Here is a 12,142-nt window from a genome sequence, read left to right as displayed (position 1 = left end):
CTGGAAAATGCCTTGCTGCTTGGAAGGTCATGTTCAAGACAGCAAACATGAAAAGGAACATGTCTAACAGCACAGCGTGTGCTGCTATTCCTGATAGGATAGGGTTGTACCTAAAGTTCATACCTCCGTTTCTTTCTTCTCTGTTTTCCCCTTTCAAGGCCTACTTTTCATCAAGCTTTTATTTACTCTCTGAAATATAAGTCAAAGAAACTTTGTAATGTCAGGATTTTTAATAAAGTTTAGACAAATAAAAAAGATATAATTCTCACAAAGGAGCTTTAGTTCAGAAAAATATTGACTTATTCATCAGTACTGTCTCAGGCTTTGTGGTTGTGTCCCTAGATACTGCAATCCTTACTCAGGATACCTTTGCAGCTGGGACTAAACTATGCAATTGTTCAATACAGGACAACAACAAAGTCTGGGGTTATTTCACAATTGTCCATAATTACGTTGAATTAATACAAGTTTTAGCATATTCCTTTTTACTATGTTTTTATTTCATCCTGGCAGCCTTTTGGTAAAGTACTCTATCCCATTTTCAAAGACAAAGAAACTGAACATAAAAGGAGACTGTGAAATATTCCAAATCCTCTAGATATTAAATGACAGGTCAGGTCCAACTCTAAATTTGGCATCTCTTTGGTGCGTCTTCATACATTAGTAGAGTTTACGTGTGGTATATTTAGTGGTTTTTTAATGTTCTCCTACAGTTGCCATTAGGACTGGCCAGTAGTTGTGGTTGACTGTTGGTCACGGCTTTCTTATCTTCATGCCAGTAACCACCAGGAACCACCTGGCATCTCCATGGAGCCAAGTATTCCCCAAGCCTGTGATCCATATTCTGCAGAAAGGGACTGTACTTTCGGTGCATGGGAAGAATCGTAGTAAGAGCAAATACAACTTGCAGTCATTCTAGACCAGTTTGCCTTTGGCAAGCCAGTTCCATGTCTCAGGGATCCACTAGGAAATGGAGATAATAACATTTCATATGCCCATCCCCTAGAATCATCTGATGAATTAAATAGGCTGAGAAACATAGCAACAAGTTAAAATATTTAAAATTTGCACAAAAAGCATGCACTGCCTATTTCTGCAGATGTGGCTGTCAAGTTTATTCTTCTTTGATGCATAACCATTATGTTTTCAATCAATAAGTCTCCAGGATCAAAAGAAAAAATACAGATTTGAAATAGTATTTCAGGTAGAGAAATAGGAAACTTATGTATTCAGATGAATGTTTTCCAAGTGTTCATTTGGAGAACTTGCATTGACTCCTCCACTGTTAATACCAAGCTGTAACTTGAAAACCTTTCTTCGGCATCTTTATGAAACATTATTTTAAAATTTTTAATGCATTTCTGAGGGAAAAAAAAAAAACACCTAGTCTACAGTAGCTAAGTCTAGAGAATGGAAATTCAAACCAGGAAGTAGTTTTTGTCCTTGCAAAACAATGTAATGTCGACTTTCCTTGTGACATGGAAAACTTTGTGCAGATTTGTGACCCTGAAGAAACGAAGCCCAACCTGCCAGCACCTGTCCCCCAGTCACTGACTCCCACCCTCTCTCTGTTATTTGCAGGAAACTGTACAACAATGGCTTTACATCAATCCAAGGACACGCTTTCAATGGAACAAAGCTGGATGCCGTGTAAGTTAAGGGTAGCCATGGAAACGGTCACCCTTCCTCCCCATCCTACCCCCAAAAGAACCATCTAGAGGGTTCAGGATTCTGCTGAGAGATAGGTTCTCACAGAGCAACCCTCAACCCAAAGTTAGTATCAGCAAGACTTAGGAATAACATAGGAAAAGTTGACAATGCCAACAGTGCTGATTACTCAAAATGGTTTCAACTCTAAGCCCTAAAACTTTTTATCTTCAATAAAACCTAGAAGCATGATGCCACCTGTAGTTATCGTGTGTGTCTGTGTGTGTGTGTCTCTGTGTATGTGTGTGTGTGAATATAATATTGTGTTTGAAGTGAAAGCATTGTTTAAGCCCAAAGTTTTTCAGAACAAAAAGTTTCTTCCTTAGTCTTTTCTGTCATTTTATTGCTTTTGGTTCCAATACAGTTGTGATTTTAAACTCAGGTAAACAGATCCTAATAGTGTTCAGGAATTGCAGGTAGCATATTGTTAACAATTTTGTCTTTTCTCCAAAAGTGCATTCAGGTATCTTTAGTTTCTAATTTAGGATTAAAAGTAATTAGCCAAAAAGCAATCATCCTCCATCATTCACTTCATGGCAGCTTGCTGAAATTAGCAGGTTTGACCTCATTTACACTCATTTTTAGAGAGTAGCATTGCTAAAGCCAAGTTGGACAAATTCCACCTTGAGTCCAAACACTGATTCCTCAGGAGTAACTGAGTAATTAGTGAGAAGTTCATGAAAGTGATGGCAGATGTGTAAAACATGCTGTCCTGAGCCAAGCACGTTGTCATCACTCAGATGTGAAATTAATAATACAAGTATCCCTTGCTCAACAGAAGTTGAACTCCACTCGCTTGCAAGTTAAGTCATACACTCCATCTTTGGGACCTCTTTTCCATTCTGTGTCTGTCTACACAATCTGCATGACTATGCTACTTTTCCCACCACATTTTCTATTGTCAAACTCTAGCTTCCATGTGCCTGTAAAGCTCTGAACAAGGATACACATCATTCTGATGTTCTTATGAAACTATCAAAACATAAATCATTAGGAACAGAGAGATTAAGACAATTAATATACTAATTAGCATCACACATTATCTGGTTAGAAGTGAAATACTACAGCTTAGAGCACTGGGGGGAAATGATGACAGAGGAAAGATTATAGGATTAAACAGAGTATTATTTCTCACAGAGTAAGTGTTTGAACAGCTTGTAGGAAATGCTCCAAGCCTGGCTTCCCTTTGCCTATTGAAGGCTTGAGCACTTTTTCACCTGTTACTGTTTATAAACAGGTGTCCTTATTTCTGGAACTAAAATGTTTCCATGGAGCTAGGCATGGCTCTTCTAATTTTCTGAATAATAAGAGCCATGGGAGAGAACTCCAGTTTTCCACTGAAGTGTTCCCATGTGAGTCTCACAACAAGATTATATTCCAGCCCAAGTCTTCCCTAAAGGGACTGTGGATGTACAGGCTGAAATTCCTTTTTGGACATGAAACAGATCCTAAAACTCCTGAGGACAACGCTTAGCAGTAACAGCACATTTCCACTCTACAGTATGAGACTTCATCTCTGACACCCTCCCTTGCTGCTCAACATGACATCCAAGTTGCCTCTTATCTGTGAGTTAAACATGGGACTTTCATTTATTTCTTCAGAAAAGTCTTTGTTGAAAAGCTGCTGTGTGCTGAGATTGAGACCAACAGAACTGGCTGTTCTCTCTCTCTCACACACACCACCACCACCACCACCACCATCTCCTGAGCTTATCAATTGTGAAATCCCCCCACCTCATTCCTGACCATCTCTTCCTCAACTATATTGTCTTCCTTAATTATGACATGCATGAACTTTGATCAGGGCAGGACTTCTCAATCCCCTGGATAGAAATTCTGATTTCTCTTTTCTAGAAAGAATTTCCATTGCTTCTTCAAGAGTCATAACCCCCTCAACAATGATCAGTGACTCAATACACACACGCACACACACACAGTGATGTCTGTCTTACTTTTTAAGGAATTACCAGTTCTTACTTTTTAAGGAATTACAAGTCCACCCCAGTATTTAAATTTGGAAATCCTGACTTTCAAATCCAGGGATGTTCTATGCCAGTTATCCTGGTTTCCTGCTTCAACAGTGCTTGGAGGAACCCCTGCCTCTACCAACAGTCACCTGCATGGAGCATCCTTGGACGATCCTCAAGCCCATCTCCCCACATAGATACTGCCTGCCTCAGGCACAGGTCCCCTCCCAATCTGCCACAGGTGCCACAAACACCACTGAGAGTCATCCCCCCACCACCATATGTGCCTGGAGCTGTATGCTTGTTGCAGCCACCTGCCTTTGTGATAATGCAGCTTTTTTTAAAAAAAATTTATTATTATTGGAAAGCCGGATATACAGAGAGGAGGAGAGACAGAGAGGAAGATCTTCCATCCACTGACTCACTCCCCAAGTGAGCCGCAACGGGCCGGCACGTGCCGATCTGATGCCGGGAACCAGGAACCTCTTCCAGGTCTCCCACACAGGTGCAGGGTCCCAAAGCTTTGGGCCGTCCTTGACTGCTTTCCCAGGCCACAAGCAGGGAGCTGGATGGGAAGTGGAGCTGCCAGGATTAGAACCAGCGCCCATATGGGATTCTGACGCGTTCAGGCGAGAACTTTAGCTGCTAAGCCACACCGCCAGGCCCGATAATGCAGCTTTGAGGAGCTTTGCCAAATTCTCATGATGTGAGAAAAATGCTGAAAAACTGAAGAAGCTACAGAACCAAGCAGGTGGCTGAATCTTCCTTCAAGACATCAAGGAAACAGGCTAGGAGATGGGCACAATGAAGTGAAGTATTATGATACTCAGGAAAAAGCATCAGTCACAACTAGAACTGCATAAACTGGTTATGGACAAGAAAACCTCCACTGTGTGACTGCACCGAGATGGATTGCCTGAATGAGTATATGAAACTCATCAACAACTTGGGGTGACCATGTAACCCGAATACACAGTGGGATCTCCAAACCTGGCATGGTGGAGTATCTCTTTCACATAATGATAAAGAGAACTAAGCTTGCAGCTCATGAACCCAAGCCAGCATGATGATTTCTCTGGTCACCAAAGAATTATATGCATATTGCGGTTGCCTTTTTCATACATCATACTCAAACATCTACTCAAGTCATTTAATTCACACAATTCCTTCAAATATAGAAATGTGGTACCCTCTTTCCCACCAACATCTCTTACTACAAATCTTTATATTCTCCTTTAAGTTCAATCATGTCTACCTTCTAAGGACTGACTTAAGTGATCCTTTCCCTATCAAACAATCATTGGCTAAAGTATTACCCACACAGCCAACCGATGGTGATCGAGTTCTTCAAGCTGATTTGTATTAAATGGATTCCAGAAGAATCAGGACAGGTCATGGTGAAGGAGTCAGATGTACTTAAACTGACATTCTTAGAATGTATTATATAATAAATAGAACTGATGAAAGCACTTTTTCCTGTATATTGAAGATTGTGGGAATCTTTTCTCTGCCTCACTCTTAGCTGAAGATGGAAGGGAGGGGCAGAAATCTGAACCCAAATTTAAAAGGTAAATGGGGCGGCCTGTAGCCAGAATGCAGGTTCCAGCTCCAAGCACCTAACTTTGCAAGAAACTGAGCTCCCAGACAACCTGAGGATCTTAAGGAACATAGCCCCTGCAAGGTCAGTCCATCTCCACTCAAGTTGGCTGTACCTCCTCTGCATTCTTCCCCTCCTCTCCTAGACTCTGGCTGGCTTTCCCAGTTTTAAATCTTCTGCAGTGTTTCTGGTAAACTGCAGTGCTTATCAACCAGCTTTCTTATCCTCAAGGGCGTATTAAATATCAGTTGAAAACACTACAGTATTGGACAAGCAATAATTTAGTTTTACAATAATTTCTCATGATGAGAGCAAGTCGATTTCCACTTGCAGCAGTCAGGGATGAAGAGGAAAAAACTGAGATGAGCTCACCAGCTCTTCTTTGAGTTTCAACGATCTGAGAACAGAATGTGACCTGTGAGCTGCAGAGTCCAAAGAATACAAAAAACATGTCAGGCCAGGGCAGCCCTTGGGCTGAGCTCAGTTAAAACAAACAGTGCTGTTCAAGATCTTCTCTCCAGATGTTTTCATCAAGGCAACTTGCCCACCTCCGTTGTCACTACCCAGCAATCTCCACGGACAGAGTGACTTGAAGGACAGTGATCAAGTGGGTACTGAGATTGGAACCTTAGATGGCAATAACCAAGAGGGTACCTGTTGGCTGCCTTCACAGCCTCATCATTCCTTTGAACATGAATGAGGTTAACTGACTCATGTCAGATTTAGGTGCTCACCCACTACCTGAGGAGGCCATTTTGGGGCATTTGTAAACCAGCAATGATGGTTATCAAGGTCAACAATGACGGTCATCCAGATCAAACAACCTAAACACCATGCCACCATAGTGCAAATGTTCTCTTCTTCTGTTCTCCATTATGTGGCCATCAGTGGTTGGTTGACTGTACCTGCCTCACTCTGCTGGAGGAAAGAGATGAGCTGCAAGCCTCTGGAATCTGGGAGAGGGTCAGTGAATGGAGGATCTTTCTGTCTCTGTCTCTTTAGAAGCTATGCCTTCTAAATAAATAATTTTTAAAATTTATTTATTTATTTATTTCATAGACACGGTGCCACGATTGTCTGGCACTGAGTCAATGATGGGTCAGGAACCAGCAACTCAGTTCAAGTTTTCCACCTGCGTGTCAGGAACTTAAAGAGCTGAGCCAACATTGCTGCTTTCCAGTGCCTGCCATGGCAGCCACTCAGGTCAGAAGCCATAGTCGCGAATCAGACACAGGCATCTGGACATGAGAATCTTAAAACTAGGCCACACCTCTACTTCCAAGCAACAGTTTAATAAAGGAAGATTTTTCTTTAATTGAATGGAGAACATACACACTAAAAAAAAATTCCCTGCTTACTGAAATTCAGATTTAACTGACACCCTGTATTTTTGTTTGCTAAATTTATCGATCTTGCCCAAAGAAAAGATCATCTCTGGCACTCTCCATTGCCTCTCAGCACCTTCACCGTTTCCACTCCCCCATTTAAGATTCCTCTTCCAAAGTATAGGGAAATATTGATCAATATTTAGAAACAGAATTTAAATCAGTCAGTACTGAAATGGCTTGAAAAACACAAATGTCATTTGCCAGGAAAAAAAGAAACTTTAGGCAACTTTGCAATTAAAATATACAAACTAGATCATAAATATGTTCATTTTTGAAAGAATGTTGCCTTAGTTAATATGTATAAACTCTGCACCATTGGAATATATAAAAGTATTGAGTGCTTATATTTAGAAGGTAAAATGTCTTCCAGATTCTTCAAAATACAGCTAATAGCTAAAGATACCATTTTACTTTGGTATTTATACTAATTTGATGTGATTGCCTAAACTTACGTAATACTGTTATCTCTTTCTCTCTAGTTACCTAAACAAGAATAAGTATCTAGCAGTTATTGACAAAGATGCATTTGGAGGAGTATACAGTGGACCAACCTTGTTGTGAGTAATACCTTAAAAAGGACATTTTAGTGTTTTGTTTTGTTGGTTTTTTTTTAATAGACAGAGACATTGGGAGTTGACACTGATGTTCAAGGTGAAGAATGCTGTTGCTTCAGGTAAAGCTTTCTAACCGGTCTTCCCTCACCTGGCTATGAAGGATGTTGCCTGGCATACAGCTCTATTCTTTCACACCCAGCAGCTCCCAACCTCCAGCATGGCGTCCAATGCCTAATGAAGCAGCCACATTTGTGTGGATACTCACTGAGCAGTTGTCATATGTAAGTGGGCAGTGATCTAGACATTGCAGTGAAAATGTATGTGAGTCTGCATTTCCCAGTGGCTGGCAAAAAGAGCAAAATACAAATGCAATCACTGGGGAGGATGGGGCAGAAGCTTTCAAAAACCGGAGTGAAAACCCAACATAGTCATGCTTTGCTTTGGATTAACATTCTCACGTGCTATGAGTGATCACCACCATCTTCTTCACTCTCGTTCTGCCTTGCTTTAAATCTTGCTCTTGAATGTACAGTCTCTAAGTGGAACACAGCACACAAGAGATACACAAGACAACCCAACAGGGACAAGAAGGAGTAGGAGGGGCTCTGTTTGTATTTATGTTTTTAAAAATCTGAACAAATTGAACTTGATGAAGAGTTGTTCAGATGCCTGCTGGCCATCAGGAGTCAGACAGGAAATGATGCATCCTGAGATGGACAGCTTCCCATCCCAGCCCTAAATGATTTCATTTTACTTTTAGGTTGAATGCAGCCAGTAAGTGGGTTTATAACTGTATTCCCTTAATATAGAGATAAGAAGTCACAATTCTCTTGAAAATTATAGTACTGTGTAGATATTCACAGTACTCAGAAGTATTTTGATTGTTTTTATTATAAAAATACAAATAAAATGGTAATATTTCTCATGATTAAATCTCTGTTGATACTTTTTTTAACATGGAATCAGTCTCTTTAGGATAAAGATGATTCAGTGAAAAACTGAATTGTTTTTCTAAAGTAATTTATTATCTGGGGAATCCTCAGAAATTGGTATTTGGAAATGCCCCATATTGTATGATTTTCCTGATGAAAATAGTGAATGCCCAAACAGCCTGGTACTGGCATAAAAATTGATGAAGGGATTAGTGGAACAGAATGAAAAATACAGAAACTGGCTGGCATTGTGGCACAGCAAGTTAAGCTACTGCCTTCAGTGCCAGCATCCCGTCTGAACACCAGTTGGTTGGAGTCCTGGTGGCTCCCCTTCCAACTCAACAATAATGTACCTGGGGAAGCAGCAGGAGATGGGCCAAGTACCTGGGTGCCTGCCATCCACCTGAGAGACTGAAAAAGGACTTCAGGCTCCCAATTTCAGCCTGATCCATTCCCCTTTGTGGTGCCATTTGGGAAATGAACAAGGGGATGGTAGAATTATCTCCTTCTCTCTCTCTTCTTATCTCTTTGTAACTTTGCCTTTTAAATGAATTAAATAAACCTTTTTAACGAGTAGGCATAAATTCAGCTATAGATAGCAATCTGAATTTTGACAAAGGTGCCAAGAACTTATATTCTGGAAAAAAACAGTCTTTTCATTAAATGGTGCTGAAAAACCTGGGCACATTTATGCAGAAAGCAAATTAGATTCCCACTTCTAAACACAGAAATCAACTCAAGATGGAATAAAGTCTACATCTTGGGCCTGGCGCTGTAGCCTAGTGGCTAAATTCCTCACCTTGCATGCACCAGGATCCCAAATGGGTGCTGTTTCTAATCCTAGCAGCCCCACTTCCCATCCAGCTCCCTGCTTGTGGCCTGGGAAAGCAGTCGAGGACGGCCCAAAGCCTTGGGACCCTGTACCAACATGGGAGACTCAGAAGAGGCTCCTGGCTTCAGACTGGCTCTGTTACAACCATTGCAGCCACCTGGGGAGTGAACCAGTGGACAAAACATCTTTCTCTCTATCTCTCCTTCTCTCTGTAAATCTGTGTCTCCAATACAAATTAATAAATCTTTTAAAAAAGTTTTTAGACCTAAATTTAAGACCTGAGGGGCCTGTGCTGGAATGCAGCAGGTTAAGCTGCCCTCTGCGAAGCTGGCATCCCATGTCAGAGCGCCAGTTTGAGCTCTATGACTGCTCTCAATTCGGCTTTCTGCTAATGCACTTAGGTGGCAACAGGAGCTGGCTCCAGAACTTGGCCCCTGCCACCCACAAGAGACCCACATGGAGTTCCTGGTTCTTGGTTTTGCTGGTCCAGACCCCCACATTAAGGCTATTTGGGGAGTGAAGCAGGGCATGGAACCTGTGTGTGTGTGTGTGTGTGTGTGTGTGTGTGTGTCCTTCTCTCGATACTCTGTCTTTCAAATAAACAAATATATATGTTAAAAGAAAAACTGAAACTGAGAAACTGCTCTGAGCAAACATGGGGGGACATTCAAGTCATTGGAGTAGGCAACATCTTTTTCAAAGACTCCCAAAATTCAGGCAACAAAAAAGGAACTCTGTAAGTAGATTATACCAAATTCAGGTTATTATACTCTTATTTAAATGTAAAACAACTAAACTTTAATCTGTAATAACAAGCTAAGGAGAGAGCCTCTTAGCAAAGCAAAGCTCCCTCTGTCCTCAGCTTGGGCCGCACACTCCAGAACAGTGACAAATGTTGGAGTTGTTCAAACTTCCCTGCCTGTGGCCCTCTGTCATAGTAACCTTAGGAAAGCTAAAGAATTTCAAACCCACATATATAAAGAAAATATGAAAATGATACTTCTTTAGAGTCTTTAAAAAAAAAGACTGATTGACATCAGAGAATATGTATTTCCTTTAAAAGCATGCATTTGATTACTGACTTGGATTTAGAATGCAAGACTAATTAACTCAAGTACAGCCAAGGTCACCCACTTACATGTGGAAATGTATATTGTATTAGCGTTCTGTTTGCACATCAAAATACTCAAGCTAACCTACTTATAAGCAAGCAGGGTTTTGCCACCCAGTTTTGGACACGCACAGTCCAGGGTTGGTGATCCCATCAGTTCAGTGTCTGGTGACGGTGTTCTTGCTGGCAGAGCCCTGGGGTGACACGAGACACTGCCTGGCACAAGGGAACACGTATCCAGGCCTCCTCTTAGAATGCTGCCATGATTTGGTCCTGAGAACTCCAATCTAACAACCTGCTCCAATCCGACACCTTCCCAAAGGCTCAACACCACAGCAGCATGGAGTTTCCACCCTTCATCACTATTAAGGAAGGATATTGCTGAAGAGATCTTTACCACATGGGCAGTTAGGAAACATTCAACAATGAAGAAAACAGCCAAATTGTTCATCAAAACTAAGCATATGTCATCACACCATATTCGCCTTAGTGAATTTTTAAAATGATACCTATTTTATCCTCATAAAAATCCTATTTAAATGCATGTTTATTATCTTTTTTTAATACTGTGCTTAATACAGTTCAAAGTAGTACAAAGAGTTAATGACATATATCAGAGGCAAGTATTCAAATATACTTTACTTATAAATATTTGAGACTGAAAGAACTCAGGGTCTGTGGTGTGGAGCATCCACTACAAGGTAAACACCCACTCCAGCATGTCTGTCTTTTTTCTTTCTCTCACGTGGATTTCTATTTGGGGAGGGAAAGTGGAGGCATTACCTACCAACGACCATCTACCAAGAGGTTTATTTTGAATGTTTACTATATATAAGTGATCTTATTTCTGAGTATTTCTCTCCATCTTTTATGGTCAACAAAGTATCCAGCTTTGTGCACTATCTTTTTTCATGGTCATTTGTCAAAAAAAGAATCTAAACCAGGCAATCTGTGTTCATATCTATTATATTTCATTTGGAGACAAATTAAAAAAGAAAGTCTAGAAATCTGAAGAGACACCTGACCAAAAACAAGCAAAAAACCCTCAAACCTCAAAAACAAAAAACCACAAATGGTTACTAAGTACCTGGAAAGATGCTTATTTTCAACAATTAGAGAAACGTATGTAGCAATCTGTGTTCCAATCTGCTATTGAAAAGATGAAAATCTTTTCTGCTTAAGTTTGAAACTTTGATGACATTTGACTTATTGATTTTTAATCAACACAATCTCATTTTCCATTTTTATGCTTTCTATTTTTGATTGCATTGTTTCCTTTTACCTTATTTTGAAAGAGAAGCTTTAGGTGTTTATAATCCCAAAGGAAAGAACACACTGAAATACAATGCTTTCCATGATAACCAATGTTCTCTAAAGTCAAATTACATAAACCACCGCAGCAACCGACCACCATTGCGACCTGCTGTATCGTGATCGACCCACTTAAGTGCCTCCTAAGGAGACAGGATGGAGTTTTTTCACATATGTTAACAAAAAGAAAAGTCAGGAATAAACTTTTAATAATCTTAGTTGATCAGCTTAATCACATGAAAATCCAAAAAAAAAAAATCACAGCACAATCATGTTTATTTAGAGAAAACACGTTTTTTCATGATTTTTTTTATCCTTTACAGAATCCTACTACTAGCTGGCTGAGACTTGTAAGGGGCTCTGTCCAGCACATCTAAGTCCACAGCGGTGCTGAATCCATCATCTTTTATGTTGGTCCTGGACAAGATTATTTTTCATTGAGATGTCATTTACATACAACAGCACGCTGCTTTTAAGTGTACAGTTTGATGAGGTCTGACACAACTGTTCTATGCTACCTTGGTCAACACACACTAAGTTTTTATCAAGCCAAAACATTTCCTCATTTCACACCTTGCTACAGAAATCCATATCTTCTTAGTGTTCTAGTGGAGAATTCTAAGAAATTCTAAAATTCTAAAATTGCCAGGCCATAGAAATATGTCTTAATTTCATACAAATTACTGCCAAATTCTTTCCCCAGATGGTTGTCTAATTTTTTTGCTACCGGCAAAGGGTGAGAT

At 40.3% G+C, this 12,142-nt stretch overlaps 1 protein-coding gene across 1 annotated transcript in view; it reads left to right on the top strand.

Annotated features, from left to right (window-relative positions):
- The window catches only part of TSHR (thyroid stimulating hormone receptor), a 72,024-nt gene that overhangs the window by 46,326 nt on the left and 13,556 nt on the right, over window positions 1-12,142 (top strand). Inside the window, exons 7-8 of the mRNA XM_004584355.4 lie at window positions 1,582-1,650; window positions 7,139-7,216. Of these exons, the coding sequence (XP_004584412.2) occupies window positions 1,582-1,650; window positions 7,139-7,216 (147 nt within the window). The remainder of the gene's footprint in view (window positions 1-1,581; window positions 1,651-7,138; window positions 7,217-12,142) is intronic.

Source organism: Ochotona princeps, chromosome 26 (genome assembly GCF_030435755.1).
Source record: "Ochotona princeps isolate mOchPri1 chromosome 26, mOchPri1.hap1, whole genome shotgun sequence".
NCBI lineage: Eukaryota > Metazoa > Chordata > Mammalia > Lagomorpha > Ochotonidae > Ochotona > Ochotona princeps.
This window is presented reverse-complemented; position numbering and strand designations above follow the sequence as displayed.